The 23,463-nt window shown below is 36.4% G+C and overlaps 1 protein-coding gene across 1 annotated transcript in view; it reads right to left on the bottom strand.

Moving 5' to 3' along the window:
- LEMD3 (LEM domain containing 3) overlaps positions 1-23,463 on the bottom strand; it is a 42,446-nt gene that overhangs the window by 2,220 nt on the left and 16,763 nt on the right. Inside the window, exons 3-12 of the mRNA XM_038155586.1 lie at positions 21,315-21,381; positions 14,165-14,232; positions 12,235-12,314; positions 12,006-12,154; positions 11,271-11,372; positions 10,199-10,301; positions 9,790-9,968; positions 3,182-3,263; positions 391-496; positions 226-304 (exon numbers count right to left, since the gene is read on the bottom strand). Coding sequence (XP_038011514.1) covers positions 226-304; positions 391-496; positions 3,182-3,263; positions 9,790-9,968; positions 10,199-10,301; positions 11,271-11,372; positions 12,006-12,154; positions 12,235-12,314; positions 14,165-14,232; positions 21,315-21,381 — 1,015 coding nt within the window. The remainder of the gene's footprint in view (positions 1-225; positions 305-390; positions 497-3,181; positions 3,264-9,789; positions 9,969-10,198; positions 10,302-11,270; positions 11,373-12,005; positions 12,155-12,234; positions 12,315-14,164; positions 14,233-21,314; positions 21,382-23,463) is intronic.

The following is a 23,463-nucleotide window of genomic DNA, read 5'->3' as shown; positions in this document are numbered from 1 at the left end:
AAACAGGAAAAGAGAAATCTTCTAGTTCAGTATTATTGCATTTTGCTTCAGAATGTCAAACACAAATATGTCATTACATCAAAATTAGTTTACCACTTTTTTTTTTCACTGCTCAATATTTTAGATACAAAACATTTCACCATTTAAAAGAACTCCCACTGCACCCATCTTCTGCACTCATGGGTAATTTCTACCCATGTTTTGTTATAAACTCCCATTCCTTACCATCAAACCAAGAGCCATGTAATGCCTTGAAAGCCTTTCCAGCATACTCCGGGGAGAGACACTTGACATATACACAGCCCTAAGTAAGAGAAAGAGGGATTTGGGTTTTTTGCAAGTCCAGCTGAAAAGGATGAAGTATTAAGTTGTTACTGGAAAGACACTCACCTCACGTGAATTTTTGTCTACGGCAATATGAACAATTCCATCATTATCACTGCACTTCTCCAAGATTGCTTCTTGAATTGCTAGATGCCAGTGATCACCTATCTCCCTAGGCAAACAACGAAAGATTTAAGGGACTATGTAATTTTTTAAACATTCACAACATTCTCATACTTTCCTACTGAGTCTGGTATCTCTGTAACTTTACATAATTTTCTGGTAAATGCCTCTGGGACAGATTAAGTACTTTTCCTACTGAATACACTGTAAATTGGCTCCTATAGTCCACTTTAGAAAATTCAACCCTACAAATCAAAATGAATAACCTCTATTTGGGGGGTGGGGTGTCATCCTAAAATGGGCTTATCCAACTGGCACTTAGACTGACAGTTAAAAAACCATGTTTCTGCCTTGCACAGTAAATGTTTGGAACACACAACCAAGTCTGATGCTGTGATGTGAGGGTTCATAATATACAAGTGAACAAGCTGGACAAGTTGTTCCCTTGATATGATTCCTCCCTGACTTTTGGCAGTAGAGAGATGATTATTTGCTGTACTAACATTAATAAAAACAAGTTAACGAGTATATTCCCAGATGACTCTCAAGTCAAGAAAAAAGACCTGTTTCATGGGGCTGCTTTTAACAGCTACTGGTGTAATCACTAAAAGGAATTCAGTAATTATTGTTAGTATACAGTCACTGTAAGAGCAGCTAAGACTAGTTTTGTTAAACATACATTGCACCCACAGCAAACGTCAAAACAATACTTAACAATCTAATCACAGACACTGGTACATTCTGTGTTTTAGGTGGATGAAAGTATTCATCCCTTTCAGGTCAGGAACAAGAACATAAACCTCCTTCCTCTAATGATGCAAGCAGATTAATAATACAGTTTGGCTTGCACTGAGGGCTTTGGATTTCTGTTTGTGTTTGCTTTAAGATAACTCCAAGGGTATATGATAAGAACTATTTCCTTAAGCAACAGTCCTCTGAAAGATAGCTCACAGAAGAAGAGTGCACTAGGGAGTACAATATGGAATTGGATGAAGTATCCTACTATGGATATAATCCAGCAGTCCAGTAATGGAGCTAGGTCAACTTCCAAAAGAAAAGGTCTACAAAAAGTCAGTGTATTAGAAGTCACAATGTTCAAAATAGCTGACTGGACATAGGCACTAAAGACAAGTGTCAAAACACAACATCTCTGAGTCTATAAATGTGGGGGCTTTTTAATGCACCTGTTGGGCATGGACTGGGTCAGTACTGAAAAGCATTGAAGCTTACAGCAAAGATATAGGCTAAAAAGGGAGATTGTTCTGACAAAAATAACACCTCCATAATTAGTTCCATTAATAGCAGACATTTTGAACTGCTAACATTCTGAAACAGGAAAGTAGCCAATACAACATACCAATAAATATCACATTGAAGCTTCAGGAATGGACTTATTTTAGCACCACTCAGACTAACCAATACAGCTCACAAAGCCTCCTTTGAAGCAAAGACAATAGGGATGTTGATATCACTTAAAATTCTTTGCAAATCTCATGTTTTAATCCTCCTACAGGAGGATCAATTTGCTTCAAGAACAACCCCTGAAATTTCAGTCTTGCTCACCCTACCGCAACCTGAAAATTATTATAGAAGCCACAGAAGCTGGTGTCATTGACCAGACATTAAATGTTAAAGACACTGAGAAAAGTTTTTTGGAGTACTTCTCTATGCTGGGGGTAACACTGTCTTTAGCTAAATTAACTAACAGCTTTTCAGTTAATAAGGCAGGAACTAAACTAATTAAATGTAGCTAGAAAAAAGGCTAAATAAATACATCCAAACTTTGCAATCACTTGTGTCCATACTCTGATGTCCTCCCCTACCTCCTGTCCTAATCAATAGGTTGTATTATTGAGGTAGCATCTCACATGTACCCTTCTAAAACATAGCATCTGTATTTTCCCCTTGTATAATCGCATTGAAGAATAATTTACTCCAGAGAAATTACTGGAGTCCCTGTATCTCTTTACAGTGGACAAAGAGACTTCAAACTTAGATAGGATTATCTGGCATAACCTCTGTGTTAGTTCCCAACTCCTACCATGATCTTGTCCAGAGCCAATGGGGATATAACAGAATAGTGGAGCAGGTAAGGATTTAAAACACTACCAAAAAAATAAATTATTTTTCCTTAGCTCTTGGTACATGAAACAAGGCTTGTTACTTATTCATACACAGTACATATTTCAGAATTGTGAGAATTACATGAGCATTAGAAGCCAGGATGCAGCACTAATTTGTTCCCACTACAAAAATCCATTTGCTTCAACATTAGGCAGTTACAGTACCATAAAGTAACAAGTTATTTAAATTCAGCCTTTTAAATGCAAACTGTGCAAGTTTTGTAGCAGTCCAAATACTCCAGAATATTGAAAAATAGTTTAAAAACTTACAATCTTGTTGTCAGGCCATATGAGTCTCCCCTGTCAGTTGATACAATTAAACATTTACAAATTTAATTAATGGAGAAAGAGTCACTGCTCCAAATAGTTTGACTATATGCCACATCCCTCAAGAAGTGAGCCGAAGGCACAGTGCAATACAATGAAGGACAGAAGACAGATGGTTAAGATTTTTTATGTCTTCTCATACATGTTAAGAGAAATGGTTTTTTTACAACCTGTTTTTTCAACATGTTCATGTTTCTTCACTTCTTCCAAACCCCTCTCAGAGGTAAGCAATGGACTCTTCCAAAAGAATGCAGAAATACAGACAGATAACTGGTTTTACTTACATAACTGGATCAAACATATTGCGAATCTTTAGACATGGTGTCAAGCTGTTCGGTGGTGAATTTCTTCTATCTAGATGAAATGCTAGAAAGAAAAATAAATTAAATACTAATTATTTACAGGCATAATACCATTGAGGTAAGAAATGTCAACTTTATACATTAATACCTTTCTAGTTTTACTCAGAAGAAAGTTTATTTCATATATTAAAGAATTCAAGCAAATGATGTTTCGCACAGTCTTCTACCACACTGAAGAAAACACACCGTATTTGGCTGCATTTTTTATACTTAAAACTTCTATATTTAAGGCACTCTCTTATATCCAGGCCACATGGAAGGAATTCAGGATATTTTTAAAAATACCATATACTTGAAAAGAAAGGATTTGCACTACATCTCCATGAAAAGACAGATATACACAACACCTGAAGTAAACTTCTGGAACTGGAAGTTAACTATACAGTTCTAATTGCCTGATGAAATTTTCATTTCTTCCACTTTTGGGGCAATTTGCTGCCCATCTGGCTAATAAATAAGGAGACCTTAAGATGGATGTTGCATTACATTTCCAGTGCAGTAACATATCAAGAATGCTCTACAAGGACAAAGCCTTTATAGCCCTAAATGATCACACATGATCAGAATCTTCTAAAAATCTGAAATGAAACATACCAGAAAATAAAACAGATATAAGAAGAAAAATGAAAATCAAAAATAACAGAGTAACTCAAAGCAGAACAGTGACATGAAATACATGCTGACATCCTAAAATAAATCCTAACTTCTCTAAAGTTCACAAGTTCTACTTGTGAGAGTCACAAGAGAAGACTGTACCATGAGAAAAGGAATCAAGGAGCACTTCAGATTCAGATAAGGCAATTCCATGCCTTGAGAAGGGCCAACAAATCAGCAGTGGAAATGAAAGGGGATAGCCTAGTAAAACAGCTTTCAAGGCTTGAAGGAAATTTTACTTTGAAGATTAAGATAAGTAGAGTCAAGAGTTTAAACATAAGATTAAAATCTCAACAACAAAAAATGATGTTCCAAATTGCTGCTAATGCCTCTCTCCTTTGCAATCCTACTTAAGAAAAATTTGACAGATTCAAGATGTTACAATCCAAGGGTCAGAAGTGTCTGTTTTGGGCAGATGTCTGTGCTTCTTACTGCTGATCTTTTAAACTCTTGAAAGTACATCCAAAATACATGAACACTGCTGCTCTTCTGTGTGCTACCCAAACAAAAACTGTGTCACACAGACAAAAATAAGTCATGTGGAAGACACTGCTTGTGAAAGACAAGCACTAACCAAGAGAAAATTCACTGCCTGGAGATACTGCATAGGAAACCTTCTTCTTATGTAAATTCCCAAGGCAAATAAAATACAATTACCAACTAGAAATTAGAAAGATAGCCTCCAATTCTAATATCAAACCTACTGCAAGTTCCCCAAATAATAACTGTTCTTATTAAGAATACACATGCACACAGAGTGCAAGTCACCAACACCTGTAACAACTGTCTGTTTTTCTCTAGGGAATGGATTTCTAAATATGCTGGTGACACTGCATCTATCTCTAAGCTGCCTATGGTTTAAGGACAAGTCCTTTTTCAATAGCACATGGTTTTGTAAAGTTTTTTGCCCCTTATTAAAAATTATACATAGGGTATACAATAAAAACTTTACAGAACTAAGCAACATTGAAAAATACATGGACTTACCTTACTTATGGAAGTTGGCTCCAGCAGATCAAGGGTGGGGTGAAATGTCACCAGCATATTGTACACTGGGGCACCACACCATACTGGAGAAGGTGATCTGGGGTGGCCTAGTCATGGACCTGGACCTGAAAAGGTGTGGGGTTGAGGAAATTATGTGCTGATTGTTTATGACTAAGTTTATTCAGCACAGGGTTTTAATCCAAGGATAAAGAATAGTGAGTTTATTTGCAGAGATCCTAGACCCAGAGGATCAACATTTCTGCAAGCTGTTTATGAACTAAAAAACATCCATACTGATATTGATGGAAGCAGCTAAACCACTGAGCTATCCAAAAGTGACTAAATGGGGAATTCACCCTTTAGTGTAGTTACCTATATAAACCAAGCTTTGCCTGTTCCAGTTTCTAATAACTTTGATGTCCTTTTGACTGGAAGATCTCAGGTGCTAACTGAGATCTTCAGCCAGAGCCTACCATCAGCACAAGACTAAACCGCTTCTAACTTCCAACCAGTAGAGAAGTGTGCCCAGGGCAGTGCAGCATATGAAAATAAAGATGAACTCAGTCTTTTCTCAAAAAAACTTCTCAAAATCATGGTAAATTAAAAGTAATTTTTGCAACTTAGATGGAGCTTTTCATGTTTAAAGGAAAAAATTTACCATGGAAATCAGTGAGGTGTGAAATTAATGCTAGAACAATAATAATCCTTAATATGTATACCAGAAATGGCACCAAAAAGAGAGTGTAGAGAAGACACAGGCAAGTTAATGCTGTAGCTACACAGCAAAACTGAAAATAGCAGAGTTAACTGATGTCTCTTGAACTTCATTATCTGTACATCTGTACAACATCTGTAACAACTGATTCTCCCCCTCCCCAAAAGAAGTTGTTTCAGTGACAAAGCTGTTCAGAATACAGTACTGATTATTTGAAAAGTTACATTGGTGTGGAGCATACAAAATATGGGCAAAAGCAAACATTCTTGCAGAACAACATAAGCTACACACTGGTTAACTAAGCACCTCACACCTTTTTCTACATAGATCTAGGGAGTAATGCTTTCAAGACAAAGATAAAAAGGTAGAGATAAATAGGAAAGCAGAGACAGAACTTTGTGCAGTAAGTCACTAGTGGGAAAAAAATTCAGGACTTTCATAAATTCCCTTGGGGGATATCTGAGCACTTTCAAGAACAGGAAAGTTTTCTACCTTTTTTTAAAAGTTTTCTGTTTTATATACCTTAAACTGAATATCATTGTATCATTCCAGATTTGAAAAGCAGCGGCAGCTAAACAGATGTGCTTTTGTCAACTCCTTTATCACTGTCTATGATGGAAGAAATGTCTCTTGCACTGGCTTCAAAACGACAATTGAAGAGATTGCAGTACAGCTTTACTAATATATTATTACTAAAGGAATTCCCATGGGTTACAAGACAGCCCAAAAGATCTTGAGATGTGAATTTGATGAACCTGATAAGGCTGAACACTTGCATCAAATATAGGTAGCCATGTTTCCTAAAACCAGGTTTCTTCAATGTTAAGGCACAGATCACGGCAATTTATTAAGTACTAACCCTTCTTATCAAAGGCAAGGAAAAAAAAAGAAAACAATTACCTGAAAATATTGAAATTATACCCTTTCACACATTATGAAGTTCTTTAATACACATGGAAGAAACTGAAATTAATATCACCAAAGAGAAGACTATGGTTGAATTGAGGTTTAATATAGTTAATTCAGCTATAGAAGACAAACACAGGATGGATATGGAATTTTACAATCAGCACGAAATCCAGTTTTCTTGCAATAGTTCAGAGTATAATTGCAGTTTGGGTTTTTTTGTTTGTTTTTGTTCAGAGAAAGGATTATGTTCTCACAAGCAGGGAGGAGGGGTGTCACTCACAAAAGGTAACAGGTTATCTTCCATGCTGCAGGATGAAATATCACCCTAGATGTGGTACTTTAGAGAACCTCTTTATCTCATCTCCAGAGCTGTCAAGGAACTTTAGCTTGTACTGTTAGCTTAGCTACACTGCAGCCCTGCCTACCTAGTTTTCTTCAGAGCTCAGTTATCAAAGGTGTGATAGGACAATTGTATCTGTTCTTTCAAAAGCAAACTGAACACACTAGAATTGTGGGGTTCTATCCACTGATTTAATTAAATCACTTGGCATGATCAAGATTGTTTCTCAATTGACTGTTCTCTTGTACATTGTTCTCAAAACATTGCATTTGTCCATCCTACAATTAGCTTACCTACGCTTATCTTTTTAACAAATACAACTACTGCATCCAGTACGTAGTATTTCAAAGGGATGGCACCAGAATTTATTCTGATCCAGAAAAGAAAAAACCAAACCAAACTGGCAAAACACAGGCTGCATCCTGAAAGACTAGACAAAATGTAACAGTGATGCTTTAACACACTGCTAACAGACAGCAGGCATCAGATCTCAGGCAAGCTACAGGTCCCACAGTTAAAATGCATGCTATCATTCATGGATAGCCTTGTACATGCTGACAGGCATTTCCGGAAAGGGTTTCTTCTTCAATTGCACATGCTCAGGTATTGTTCTCTGCTACAGAGCACTACCAGATCTCAGATGGTTTAAAAAATTGCAAGCTTGAAATTTATTCACAAGATTCAGACCCAAGAATTCATTATGATTTTCTTATGCTGAGTCTGTTGAGGGCATAGCAGTCTTGAAGAGTATCTAGATTTATAAACTTCTACATTCAAACATCAGAACTGGAGTACAAACTTAAATTCCAGTTAATGTATACTTCCAAGAAAGGAAGAAAGTGAAATGTAAGTGTAGAATTCCTAACATCAGGAAAGAAATAGCTGGGCAAAAAGCATGAGACTTATGCAACAGAAGTATTTCCAACAGTCATTTGAACACAAGGAGTACAAAATAGAAAGAGCCTTTGCATGTGAAAATGCCTTTGCCTGCTGACTGTCATGAGCCCAAATTACCCACTGTCATTTCAGCCACCCCACTTCCATGCCCTTCTGTTAAGAGCCGAAGTATGCAATTTTAGTTCTTCAAAGATCTTTGCTAAACTTCAAACATAACAAAAAATTAGAAAAATTGCAATTAAAAGGACTGAAACAGAATGGATTTTGATACATCCTATGCAAGAGAAAACAGGAAGTCATAGTACATACTCTAAGCAACACACAGATAAAAGCCACAGCTGAGAGATCAAGTTATTCTGTCCGTATTTGCAGTAAGCTGAAGTAGGTATCAGATGCTCAACTGGGATGGTACATAACAGTAGCTACTACAGCAGTCTTTCTAGGAAGCTTGGGAGACCACTGTTCTGTTTGCAGTCTTGGATGTATATTACAGGTAGCAAAACACCACCTGAGCTATCACACACTGAGGCATCTCCAGGTGAGAAGAATCCAATCTGATCTCTAATACAGGACAGAATGTCATGGAGTGATTTATACTGCAATCAAACAGGACTGAGAGTAAATGAACAGCAAACTGAAACTAGAGCATGATGTTTCCCAGCCTGCATTGAACAATACACTATGTAGAAGATTCAGATTTATAATACATATATAGTCTGCAGAAGCTGTGTTCAATTTAAGTGCTTGAAATTCAATTGTGGAAGTACTACAGAGATGGAACAGAAAGAGCTGTTGACAAAACCCACCATTTCTGTATTGCAACTAAAGCACTTGCACATCCCTAATGTACAATATCCTGGGAAGAAAAGGTTCCACAACTCCTGGAATGAAGTTCATATATACATCTTACTAATGAAAACTTTGAGAAACTGAGAAATCAAGCAATACAGTTGTCAAAGCAGAATGCTACATTACTATTCCTGCAAACAGAACCTCAAGCCTGCACTAGTATTCACATGGTGTTTTTAAAAAAAGCAGCCCTCATTTCCAATGAATTATTTAAAATGAGAAATGCAATGCTAAAACCAGCAGTATAAGTTTGAGAAGTATATAATGGTATTACTTACTTTCACACTCAGGCAGAGATAGAAATGACCATTCTTTTTTAATTGCAAACCAGAATTCAAGTCCTACAGTTTCAATTTTTCATTGGCCCAAAAAAAAAAAAAAAAGAGCAAACCAAAACCTGAAGCTCAACATGAAGAAAAGCAGAATGAAAAACCAAGAAAGGTTTTTCAAACCAGGAAAATATGACCACTGCAGACATACAACTGCAAACCTACTTGACTCTTGCCATTTGGTTTCATGATAAACTGAAAAAGTGACATACCACTGAAAAATCCATGTATGACAAACTGCCTTCTCTATTAAAGCAAATGCTTTATACCATGGAGTATGAAAAACAAATGCAGTGTAGAAAAACATTTATGACAGAGCTAAAACATCCAACACTATTAGATGTTCCAAATCCACATTTTCCTAATTGAGGAGTCTTTTGTCCTGGCAGTTTCCCTTTTAAAATAATTATCTCTTCCTCCTTAGTTTGTCTTTAGGCAGCTTACTGGCAACTTAACAGCAGGAAACTTAAGTCTGCAAGATACAATTTACCTGCTGTCATATACAACCAATTACATTACTAACAGTAAGGCATGTCCAACTGACCACTTAAAGAGCATTTTTTAAAAATTTACAAAAAGGAAGAAGTAACTCACTTTGGCTAAATACCCACTGCATATTTCTGCAGTAGCAATAACAAAAGAGGTCATTTCCCTTGAAAACAAGGCAGACACAATGCACCAAGTGTCCATAGAACAAGATGATAGAGAAATAGCACTGACAGTTCATAACAATCCTTAAATGCATGAGAGAAAACAAGCCCTTCATGCTTGTTTTCAAGCAACAGAGTACCATCTGTAAGTTAGATGCAGAAATTAAGACAATAATATCTGCAAAACATATCTTCAATACCTTGGCCTTGCCACACTTTTGATGGTATTACTAAAATTTTGTCACACGCTGCAGAAGGTTGCATCCACTTCCAAACCAAGAACTCGGCACCACCTACTCTTCGTGTCTCTGTGCGGACTCTAGATTCATTTGCTGCAAGAAAGTCAACTGCTCTGTTCCAGACTTTATTCATCTTCCTCCTTAAAAATTGAAGCAAGAATTACAAAGTTAGCATAACAACAACCTGCATAGTTGACATCCACCATGTAAGAGAAATCCAATGCTTTTCCTCCCGTGTCAATAGGAAACTCCAAAATACTACACTGTGCAATCTAGTAAGAAATTAAGTTATTTCTACCTGAAATTAAGTTAATTGACCAATTTATTTTTACTGGCTTCCCCCCTTTCAGTACTTCTAGTGAGAACATACCTGTCCTGAGGTGGTATTAGAGAATCACGCACATGTAAAATGGGCATGTAAGGCTGCAACTCTTTATTTTCTGAACATGCCTCACTGTGGCTTCTTAGAACATCTGAGGACACCAAAAAAAAGAAATCAAACTGATAACTATGTAGCTCATGCAAACATTAAGAAATGTATCTGGCAATTAACAGCTACTCTGAACACCCTTCCCAATTTCAATAGTAAGGTTTTTCTAGCATTTTGAAACATAGTTTTCTCCAAACCATTCTTAAGGCAAATTTACCAAACAGTGTATCTAGGTATCCCAAATAACTTTGAAGTAGAGGAAGATAGTTCTTACAGTTACTCTTGGTTGGTACTTTTTAAGTGTTAGCAAAGATGGCCATCTTTGAAAATAAAGTGCTTTCCTTCCACCTCAACAAAACTTGATTTGCAGACAAAAAAGGTAGGTACATGGTTAAAATAGAACAGTTCTGTTTCCTCTACCATCTCTACATTTATTGTGACTACCATAAATGAAAGTAATAGAACAACTTAAGTAAGACTACAAACAGAACCTACTGCTAATGCTGTGGCTTCAAGTAGAAAGAGTTATGCATACTATTTTGCCAAAATAACTTCTGCTAAAAGTAAGTAATTAAAAAGCTGCTTTTTCTATGAAAAACCATTAAGGATGGTATTGAGAGCTAACACACATTTTTGGAGTGGATATTTTATCTGAAGTTAGCTGAAAAAACAGATATAGAAAGCAACATGTCACCCAACTCCAGTAAACAAACATTGCATTTATATTTTTATTCAATAGGAGGACAAAAAACTACCAAGTCAATGGCAACTTTATAGCCATGTTGATGTAATTCACAAATTACAAGCTTTATGTCAAAAGCTTTGATTACGTTTAAAGGATGTTTTTTTTTTTTAAAAAAGAGAAACAAAACACATGGATCACACTTGACCAAGAACTCTAACAGCATGACAGCTAGTAAACATGAAGAAACATAACTGAATTAATTAACAGTACTCTGAAAGCTTATACAAGCTGATACAGATATATCAGACACAACTGAACGTGCCATACCTATGATTTTCACCACCATATCATACATCTGCTTTGTTTCTTCTTCCTCTTTTGCCCAACGGTATTTCATGTAGTGTAAGACTCCCCAAACCATTGCTATACCTGCATTAACATGCATAATACACTTTAAGCAGTATTAGAGCATTGGATATTTAACAGAGTTTACAGGACATACTTCAGAAGTAGACTGAACTATCTAACAAGCACTGTACATTCCAAAGCTAGTGAAATACACTGTACTTGCTGTCTGTATTTTATACTCTCACACAGGAACACAAACTCTTCCACTTGAAAGAGCAGTTACTTCTAGAAAAACATTCAATTGTTTTAAGAACAGCTCAGTATCCCAGATCATCTTTTCTGCAGTTACTTTTTAAACTTCCTGGAACAACAGTGAAATATCCTCAAATTAAGGCTACCATCTTTTTACTGAACAGTTTGCTTTTTCTGATCAGTTCAACATGGAACTTTTGAAAGCCACAAGATATTGATCTGGCAGGAAAAAAGATTTCCCAAAGAACGAATATGTTCAGCTGACTACAGAAGTAGATAACAACCAGTGTGGAAATACAGCAGTGCAACAGAAATGCTTATCAAACCCCAATTTAATCAAGATACCAACAGAAATTCTAAGTTTTATGGCTGAATAAAAACTTTCTGTAAACTCACTTTTCCCCACGCACTTAGATAAATATGAGTTACAACAAAAAAAGGTTGACTGTTTTATTAACTTACCCCAAAGCAATATTGATAATCTGTGAGTTACATTAACAAACGCACGGCGAAAACGACACCTGAAAGACATCTTTGGACTAGTGGATTCCAGATACTTCACATCTCTCACGTTAGTGACATCCATCTCATTAGGGTCATTACTGAGACACCTATTCAAAAATACACAGTACTTATGAAAAAGGATACATTTTCTTAGAAGAAATTAAATTAAGAAATAAACACCACTTACTTAATGCCAACATCTTCCCCGCTATTCAAGATCCATTGTAATGATGTGTTAAGTACACTTTCATATTCTGGATCTAAATTCTGTCAAAATACAATATTAATCAGTAATTTCATAAATAACCGAAGAATTATCATGCCAACAAAACTGAGATACTGTACAGATCAGTAGACAAAACTATATTGTTTCATTCCTGATACTTCAGATTTTCAGTAGGTGTTCACTGCATAAAGTAAATCTGTTTATGCTACAAGCAGTTCCCAGACTCACCAGTATCCCTCAAACTAAGGACTGTTTGAAAAGCCAAGTCACATTCACTGATTTATTCACAACTCTAACCTAGAGTAAGAAAAATCTATTCAGCCACTGGGCGGCGATCACAGGAAATCTACTCCGAGAGTGAAACTTCAACTAGATCTGAACTCCGCTGGAAACGCCTCCTACAAAAGCAGTTCCATACTCCATCCTTTCCTAAGAAGCTTGAGTAAATATTGTTTAAACAGATATTTTGAAAAAAACCCAGTATTTGTAGATCAAGAACTGACATCACTACATTGACTTTTTAAAAATTATTTGATATCAATTCTAATAGGATAACATTCACTGCTATCTGAGCTAAGGCTTTCCCCATAGCTCATCTGACATGTTCTTTTGCAGAAAGAGAAAAGTGAAAATGGAAGTAACTGTTATATTTGAAATTACAGTCCCCAAAAAGTTTTATTTTCATCTTTCCTCTAAATATCACACTGGCTTAGAATCCAAGCATAAGAAAAGACAGTAATGGGTTTATTTTACCTTTGATATTGAAGTATTGAAAATTTTATCACTGAACACACAAACTCTGCAAAGCAACTCTATGGTTAAATAAGATTTCCTACAAAGCAATAATTTTTCATATTAAACTTGAGCTTCCTAGCACAGCTAAAACAGTTATGGTAACAGTAAACAGTTACGTCATTCTTTCAGCATAACAGATAGGCAAGACAATCAGCTCTAGGGCATCACCTTAATTTTTTCCACAATGGACTGATTTTAACAGATATAGATTATTATTGCCAAACCATAAACCAGTGTTAGCAGCTTCTTTGGGATGCTCTAAAGCATTGCTCCTTTTTGTCTATTACATACACATTTGCCAAAACATAAAATTTCTACACATTTGTATATTAAATACATCAGTTTAAGTCCTCCCCATCCAATCAAAGAGATCTTACAATCTCTATCTCTTAAAAGCTTCAAGTAGTTTTCCACTGAAGGGTACACCAACGTGGGCTAAAATAAACCCTACAGCTGTCAAGACAAGGCAAGAGTCATCTTTTATTTGGGGAGTGAGGCAGGGGAATAACAGAGAGTGGGATTTCATAATACTGCACAGTGATCAAATTAACAAAAAGGCCTTTTTTTGACCATTTCTATTTAAAGAATCAATGAATAGCCTCTCCAAACAGCTGCTGCCTGTCAGTTTGCTTGCACAGATCTACCCATCAACCGTTCTCCTCAAAGAATGGAAAACAGTATCCTTTTCTACTAAGTCTCAAAAACCAATACAGTGATTTCCAGACAAAAATCTACATATTTAAGTATTATAAATTTATTATTTTCATGTTGGTCAACTATTTCTATCAATCCAAATCATCTCCTGGTGTTTTAATGAAAGAGAAAAAAGCCCTGCATGTCACTGAAGCACTATTAGCTACACTTTCACTGCAATTAAGTCAGTTTCTTTTACCCTCCCTCTCCCCAAATGCTCACTGCATCCCCAAATAAAAATCATATGTAGCATGTACTAAAGTCATCAGTTCTGATCATTTCCAAATAATATTCAATACTAAGTCAAATTTTAGTCAATACGGTAGATATGAAAACAGGCCTTACAAATTGTAACTTATACAGATCTTCTATACAATCAATGAAAAATAACTCATTTGCTTACTTTTAGATATGCAGCTGCCTCCTGGACGGTAAGGTTTCTTTGAGTAGAGCTGCCACATTCATGTTCCCCTGGTAAAATGAAAACTTTTATTTTGATCTATTTATTACTGCATTATATAAAATAAAATCACCTAAACACCACCTTATGGTTAACAACATTTACCCAAGCAGCCATAGCAGTACAGTAGTTCTCACAGGTTCCACTAAAAATATAGAAAAAATCTCTGCACAAATTTCTCCTTCAAAAGAAGTTAAAAACCCCTGATGATTTTCAAAACTAATAATATGTACAAATCACAGCAATATGATCCCATGTGCTGCTCAGAAAGTGTGTTTCAGTATTTACACCAAAAGCAGAACAACAAGAACTGTCAGAAGGACATTACCTTAAAAGTTACTATACCCGGACTCAGCTTCCAGATATTTTCCTTTATCTCTGAAACCTGTATTATCTTTTATAGAGCCCACGTTCCAGCTGAAATACATCCATAGGATTTCAGGCACTATGAAGGTACTGCATTTTAGATTGGCCTAAGTTATTCTGGTAACTCATTGCTTTCCTGAAGATGCACAAAATCCCACTATAGCTTGAAATGGGCACTTTCAACATCTTCTATTGGTTTTGGAATGTGTGCAGAAGTAGCCAGAAAATAAGGTATTTATATGCATAGTCAGTCTTCAGAGCAATGTGCCATCATCTCCCTGGTTTTCTTTGCTAAACTAAAGGTACATGGTTCATGCAATGAAAAAAAAAAAATGTAGTGAAAGTAGTGACAGTCATATCAACACAAAGCCACACAGAAAAGGAAAAGGTCTAACACCAGTTTTTCATCGATCACTAGGCAATCATTTCTGAAGAACTGTCAGCAGTGTCAAGTCACTTTTTTCCCCCTGATATTTCTTTAAAAACTCCTTAAATCTTGGCATTTGCAACTATGCTGTTACTGTGCCAAAACAATAAAATAGAAAACAACAAACCCAGTCTTTCACTGGCTCAGTGTTTCTGCCTGCCTTACCTTCTTGAATCTATGCCAAGTTGTACTATTCCCAAAGCTATAGCAAGGCTAAGAAAATTTAAGATACTTGTGCTTCTGTAAAATGTAGACCTTCACTTATATTGGAATATAATTTTAAAAAAGCAATTTCAAGTATTAGTTCCCTACACTAACAGGAACATTTAAGGCAACGTGAGCAAAAGTGAGGAAACACTAGCAAGTTATGGAGAAGCACCTTCACACCTCACTCATTTGGAGCTCGAAAGAAATACATGTTTCTATGAAGCCCAAGTCCTTCTCAGACTGCTGAAGTTCAGTACACTTCAACAGATTTAAGAGAATTTGGCCTTGCAAGCACATTAGCCTAACAGGGATGCTCTTACTGTTGGGATATAGAGAAATAGGAACAGTGTTTGTAAGAGTGCTCCTATGCTAACTGGCCTGGAAGTGCTGCTGGAACTCAGCCTGTGTGCATGCACGTATTTTCAATCAAGCGCTGAGCAGAAAACTTTACAAGTTGTTTCACTTGAAAATTAGCATGCAACATCTAAGACTTTCAAAGTGCCTGAGTCTACTGTAATAGCAAAACTAGACAGATCACTGCTCAAAATGGACACCACTTTCATAAAAACCCACTCTAATTCAGCACCTGAATTGCAGCTATGGGCTTTTCTTATGTGTAATTTAGGCAGACTTTGGTTTTGTACAGCCTAAACTGTACAGCATACATACACATGTAAATTTACAAGTGTAATCATCAGTGATTTCATGTCTCAAGATTAGCAGACTTGGAATAACTACACATCATTCATACAGTCTCTGGTGTAAACACATTGTTTTAAATCTAGAACTGATGGAATAAATACAAGAAACCCAAAATATATCTCTGAAAAAGCAATACGCACAATTTACACCTGATATTAAGTTGTATGATATGAGCAAGTCTGAACAGGTATTCCTACATTTAAGCCTTCTCTCTTGTTTGGTAAGACCTGAAGTCTTTCTGGGATCTTTTTATAACAGATAAAGCATGTCAGTCATACTTTGAACAAAATAGCTTGTGAGAGAAGGGGGATGAGACCTTTCTGCTAAGAAGCTTTCCTTGGTTGTTTTTTTAATTATCTAGAGTAGCAGAAAAGCACTGTTATGAAATAAATGGGAGAGAATAAAAAGAGTGAGGTTACTACACAGATGAGAAAGCAAACCAAACACACAAGCAGGAGACAGATTGTGAAAAACATGAATTCTTAAAAAGAAGTTTCAGGGTTCATGTTGGATTTTCCACCTTTTGAGAACACACCCTTGCCTATTACAACAGAACAAAAGCTCCCTTAGGTAGGGGACTACTGAATTACTTTAGTAGTTTTAAATGCTAATCTTCCAAGAAATGCCTTCTTCCAAGAATTACGTTTATGCAGCACCCAGCCAGCACACTGACTTAACAGCTTCTGGTCTTATCTTCAGAATCAGCAGACAGTTTCCTCTCAGTCCTGCTGCTGAATTTTTTTTCAAACTATATTCCCTCTGAACAAGTTTAACAGTTAACAAAACCTTTGCTGCCTGAGCTCTGACAATGTCTAAGGCCCATCAGTTCAAATTTCCCTCAAGCAATACTGGGGCAGGAGGGAGAGGAAAAAAAATCACTTTCATCTTGTCTCCCACTCAAAAAAAGTAAGCTAATCAGAGTTATGGAGTTTCAGTCTTGTACAAAAAGCTATTGGAGACACAGTTTCTCATTCCAACACATCTTTTGCTGAGATCCATTTAACAGCTTTCTTCTGAGAAACTCATGAATTTGAAAGCTTGCAGAAAGTTAGGCATTGCACAAGCCAGACAACCTTCTGTTTTACTGCAACAGCAGGATATTCCTATATGCCATTTCAGTCACTGTGTTAGCTAATAGTTCTGCAAATGAAGGCTTACTTTGAATAACTTTGGTGCAATCATTAACCACTTGGCCTGGAAACCCACTTTCCATAGTGTGAGCCAAAAATGTTTCCCACTGTTTCATTTGAGGCCCTATATTCAGGAATAAAACTGAAGCACAGGCAAAAAAAACTTTACACAAGTCTGCTGCAAGATACATCTCATTTATTTGTAAAAACTGCCCCTCTGTTATAATGTCTGCTGTGAGCTTACTTTAGAAAGCATGAATCCTTGAGCTTAAGCTTTCCTTCAAGAGCAATCAAAGAACCTTTGCTTTTGAAGGGAGGCAAAAAGTGGCACATCCCAGCAAGGATCACAAAACTCCACTTTAGCTTATGTTAGTGTATTTGAGCAAGCCAATTCTACTTAAGAAGTAGAATTCTTCTAGAAATGCTACCAAAAAGCAACAAAAGTTTCAATTCTAAAGAAATATTTATTATGTCTCAACTGCTTCTAATACAGAAACCAAGTCAGATCTTCTTTTCCATGCAGGCTAGAATACTTGACATTGACTTTCATTTAGGCATTTAACTTATGAGCTGCAGCACATACAGGTAACAGGAATATTCAAAATTTTGAAGTATTTGCTTTACACTGTGAATCATTTTCTCACTTGGTAAAAATACACAGTGGAAATCTAATATTTCAAGGAAGATGTGGATTTAGCCCAGATCTCTAACTTATAGCTTGATGTGATATGGCCACCAATACAAACTGCAAGCAGGGTACAAGACATTTGCTCAGTAGGTCTCATGTTTTCAGGCTACTTGCAGCAGAACACTAAAGTAGGCAGCTCCAGAACAGCAAAAGCAGATCAAGAGCAAGTAAGAATGCCCAATCATTCTCAGGCAAATTCAACAGCTCAATAACACTGCAGAACACCAGAACTTGCTAAACAGCTGTTTAATCACTGGTTGGAAACAGCACAGTATCAATTACCTGAAAAACCAAAGATTAAGGAGAGTGACAGAACAGAGAGCCTGTGACAGCCATCAGCAGCTGACACTTGAAATTAATATTAAATAACATTAGGTGTTTTGCCAGGTTTTTCTTCCAGCCATGGATTTATCAGGAAGCCTTATTACATATGAAAGCCTAATTCACCCCTGCATCTTCAAGGACCTGTGAAAAGAAGGAAACTGTCTAAATCCGATAGACTGTTACACTGAAGAATGCCAGGCAAAAGAAATGGCTACCTAAAAAATCTTTTATCTACAAGAAAGGGTCATACCCATAGGTAGCTGGCTGCTTCTTGTGAATATAGTGGTTAGATTTATTCATTTTGCAAGTCTGACTGAAAATGGATGTGATCTATTGAAGTCTCTCCAAGAAAGATCAAGATATCCAGTAATTAACATATGCTGAAGTAACTCTAATTTTAAAAAAGCAGATATTTTATTTTAGCAGAAAGTGTTGGGTACTGAAATATGTACTGTTTATAAAAGTTGCTGTTTTGAAGAATGGCTAAACCATTCAAGATAGGAACAAGGGAACACAAACTTCAACTCAAGGGAGAAGCACTATCTGCTCATCAGGTTCTGCATTTCCTATGAAATTCAAAAAATTACTCACTGTAGATTTGGCAGCCTAGGAATTCTGAGAACAGTGATGCATTAAAGGCAACTTATTTCTATATTGGATAATGAAATAATTTGACAACATATTGGAGCACCGCAGTCCAGAACAGGTATCTACAGTTGGTATATTAACTCAAAATTAACCAACTGTTACTCTGACATTTTCTTCCTTAAAAAAACTTCATGTTCTATCTTCTAAAATAAAACCCCCATCACTTGCTCTCCATTTGAAGTTGATAAGGCAAGAAACTACATCAGTAAAAATAATAAGTCTGTTTTATTAAAACAGAGCTAGAAACCAAATTTTGAGGGAACCATTTTTATGGTAGTCAAGATGTTGAATAAAGCTTAACAGAACAGACTACTTCAAGTTTCCAGCCTGCCTTTTTAATATTAATAGTTATAACATGAACAAATGATTCATAGCCAAGTATGAAATGAGAAAAACTTTTCCAAGTATGTGACAGACAGACCTGAAAAGCACCACTTTGAGTAAATCTGTATTCTTTAACTTCTCTTTTAAAGCGGTGCACTGTGCACAAGATCAACACTCTTAAATCCTGCATATCCCTTGCAGCTTTCTCTGTCTCAGCCTTTTAAACTGCTTCCAGATAGTGTGCCAGGTCTACATCAATATGGTATTCAAAAATGGATGGCAGACATCTTCCTCTCGTATCTTAAGAAACTTGGCATTGATGAGAATTTCTGTCTAAGTAAAGATGGATTAGGTCCTTCTTCACACTGTATGAAAGCTACTCCACTGAGCAATCAGGTAATCTCACATTACAGCTCCAGTCTGAAGTACCACCTAACCAGAAAGGATTGTTCTATTTTTCAAAAGGAAGCATTTGAAAATCCCTCTGGCCAGAAATAGACTAACACAGAAAAATGCATCTTTCAGACCTGGTGAAGCAAGCAGCTGTCTTGGAGCATACAAATTCTTCTTCATAAGGCAGACAGGTAAAGATTTGTACACTGAAGTAAGCTCCAGCTAATAAAGAAAACTCCCTTTCTTTCGCAGATGGAGAAATTATGTGCCAAACCTTTTTACCCATGCAAGTACATTGTTTACTGTGTGGTCCCTGGAGGGTCAGATGACACACTGAACAAACAGCAAGCTGTTACACTCTTCAAAAGAGAGGGAAGAAGCATGACAGTGATCTAAGCAGGGAAAAGCAATCACCTTGAACACTCAGCTATAGTACGGTCTATGTCAGAAGACAAAGATGATTAACAGACTGGAGCATCACTCCTATGAAGAGACAACTGAGAGGGAACCTCATCAATGCTAGATATATTTAAAAGGATGGAGCTGGCCTCTTCTTGGTGGTACCCAGCAACAGAAGAGAGACAATGGGCAGAGACTGATGCACAGGAAGTTCCACCTGACCATGAGGAAGAATTCTTTACTGTGTGAGTGACTGAGCACTGGAACAGATTGTCCAGAAAGCACGTGGAATGCTTCCCTTGCTGGAGATGTTCAAGAACCATTTGGATGGAATCCTGTGCCATGTGCTCTGGGATGACCCTGCTTGAGCAAGGAGGTTGGCCCAGATGACCCACTGTCATTCCTTCCAGCTTGACCCATTCTGGGATTCTCTGATGTAAACAAACCAAAATATGTAGGATTTGTCCAAATGCCTATTTTATTCACAGTAGACACTGTAAATGCTGTGGAAACAAAATGTTTCTGCATGAAGATAGATGAGTGTTGCAATTTGAAGGGTATTACAGAGCTGCTCAAATTTCTCACACATTTCCTACACAGCCTTGACATATTGCATTGTCAGTTTCGTATCTGACACAAAGTTGTTTCCACATTTTTTCATGTTTGCGAAATGTCTGTAGCACCTGATAATAATGGAAAAGCCTTCTTGGTAAAACTTGCTGATGCCAAACAAATAGTTGGCACAAAGACCAGTAAGACCTCCTGAACACATGATAGGTTAAATATACGAGGATGATAAAAATGGCTTAATAGTTATGACGTAGACTCAGCTGTAACTTTCATTTACCAGATGACAAAGTTTTAATCACAGCCTTAACTTCACCATTTCCTATGTGTGCAGTTTAAAGCTGTGTTCCTTATGACTCTAGATAAAACCACCCTACTTTTTCTTGGAATATTCAATAATATTATCCCTAAACACCAAATCTGACACATTACTATATGCAGCACTTTTCATTACTATATAAGTCATATGGTTAAGTTGGATATTTTATCTAACAAGGCAATCTTGTTCAACCACTACTGTTCACTTTATTAGTAACCATTTCATCATTGTCGCAAAATATTTTATTTTCACAACCGTGAATTAACAACCTTCAAGAAACCCACACAGTCCTCTTCACATATAGTAAATTTAATTTAAGCCTTTTAACAAAATGAGAGTACTAAAATATTAAGGCATCTGATCAAAAACCACACAAGATCACAATACTCAAGAGCCATCTCATTAGCAAACATTGCAACAAAAGGTGCAACACGGGGGGAAAAAGACAGTGTAAGTGAACTAGAAACAGGATTTCAAGTTTCCCAAAATGGAGCTCTAAAGGGCTATCAGGGAACCAGTTAATGCAAATCACTATCTGAGCAGAGACTTTTTTGTAGCTGTTGCCATAGTGTTACATCACAATATTTTTTAAGTGTTACCTGCTACTTGTGCCAATTTATCATGAAGTGCATACAAGCTCTTCATCATGAGACTTATTTCATTTTCCTAGAATGAGAAAAACATATTTATGTTTAAACAAGCAGTAGTACAGATGTACTTTTTTCCCTTTATCCCCAAAATCTTCATATACCATGAGGAAAAAACCCATGGTTTAAACATACATGTAGGAAGCTGTAATTTCTCACACACCAACAAAATGATTCAGGCAATAGATTTTGAATACAAGTATACACTACACTGAATTTTCAGATCTTGACTGAAACTAAACTAGACTGCAGCTTGGACTCTGATGGATCTGCCACTTAAAACAAAGAGACTCTCAGCAGTATTTTGATACTAGTGAGAGAGTAGTAAAATGACTCAAAAGAAATCTGTTTTGTTTGGGGTGGTTTTTTGATAGCGACTTTGTAAAAATAAAAGTTTTATTCTTTATAAATGTGCTGTGACATTTTATACAAGCCATACTAAAGTACCATGTGGTCACATTCCAGCATGAAATTCAGAGCAAAGGAAGATTTTTGTTGTCTACCTTCAAACTACAGTAATTTAATTAAAAAAATACAAAACCAAATAAACCACCCTCACCAAACAAAAAGCCAAAACAAAGCACACCAGAAAGCTGTGAACTATCTTGTTGATACTTCCTGCATACACCGTAATACAAAAAGGCCTAATTCCCAAAACAAGCACGAATATGAGATGTCATATAATTGCTACTTACAGCGGAGTTAAACTAATTAAGATATCAAGCAATTTTATTTAAATATAACCAGGACCATTTTGTATTAGAAGGAATTATTCAAAATGTAAAGACAAAGAACATGCAGTTACATATATGAACAGTTACGTACAATAAAGGCTATTCTGAAATGGTGAGGTTTTATCAAATGGCTAAGACTAGAACTTTCATTCAAAAAAAATTCTCAAAAAAGTAATTTTCCAGTTTGTGCATATGCTGATTATACTAATTTTTTTAAAAAAGTAACTATAGTGGGCTTAATTCCCTGATGCACTAGCAGTATTGACATAATTTTAAAATGTGAATAGTCCATTTTTTTTCCTGTAAGAAAATTGCTACCAGAAAAGCAAAATACTTCTTTCATTGATCAAACAATGGACAATTATTTCCCACCACCACCATCAACAACTACCAGCGTCACCTCTCCCTATTCTGGTACTACAAAATCATCACTGAGATTAAGCTGATGTAGTTGATACTCCTCAGGAAACTAAGCAATCTTATTAACTCATTTCCTGGCCTGAAAACACTGTGAATGGCAGAAGAGGAAAATCAGTCCTCCAGCACACACACACACCACCAGCAGTACTTCAAGTTCCATTTATTTGCCGGTAGGTAGACCCATGACTTCACTAATAGCTACAGTGAGATGAACATGAAAAATATAACTGTGACCATTTTTTTTTTCTAATTAACAGTTGGACCACATAAAAGAAGCAACTGAACAGTATAACCTTTGTAGCTAACAAACAATCAAGCATGCAATAGGATTAATCTGGAACAGTGCAGCAGAAACAGGAGTAAGTAACACATAAAAACAGGTTCTCAGGCGGAGTCCAGTGAACAAAATGCATTCTCTCCACACTAATAAAGTAATTTTGAAAGAATCCCCAGAATCTGCCTCAAGAAATTTAATTTGTTCAAGAGATTCAGAAACATTTTCTATCCAAGAAACCAGCCAAGGCCACCTGCTTAATAGGCAGTTACTCACTTTTGGAGAGTTCAATCCTAGACACAAAACCCCACCAATCCACCAAACAAAAAAACCAAATCCCAGACAGTAAACCAAAAAATGCCCCCCAAAAGCCTCCACAATTATCCTACAATACTTGCTTATATATGCCTAGCAAAAGCAGATCACTACATTTACAATTCAAGTCAGAAAAGAGAACCACCTGAACGCCGGCTGCAGCACTAAGGATAATACAGATAGACTCAACGGTGACATCTCAAAAATTGTTAGCCTGATACTTCAGACAAAAAAGTAAATACAGGAACAAGTAACAGAATGGAATCAAAGTGAAAGAGACAATTTTAAAATCCATTTTGAAGGACTTTAACCCTTGCTCTTCTATAACATTAAATTAGATCCTCAGGTTTCATGTCAA

Source organism: Motacilla alba, chromosome 1A (assembly GCF_015832195.1).
Source record: "Motacilla alba alba isolate MOTALB_02 chromosome 1A, Motacilla_alba_V1.0_pri, whole genome shotgun sequence".
NCBI lineage: Eukaryota > Metazoa > Chordata > Aves > Passeriformes > Motacillidae > Motacilla > Motacilla alba.
The sequence above is the reverse complement of the archived record's forward strand: the minus strand, read 5'-3'. Positions and strand labels throughout refer to the sequence as shown.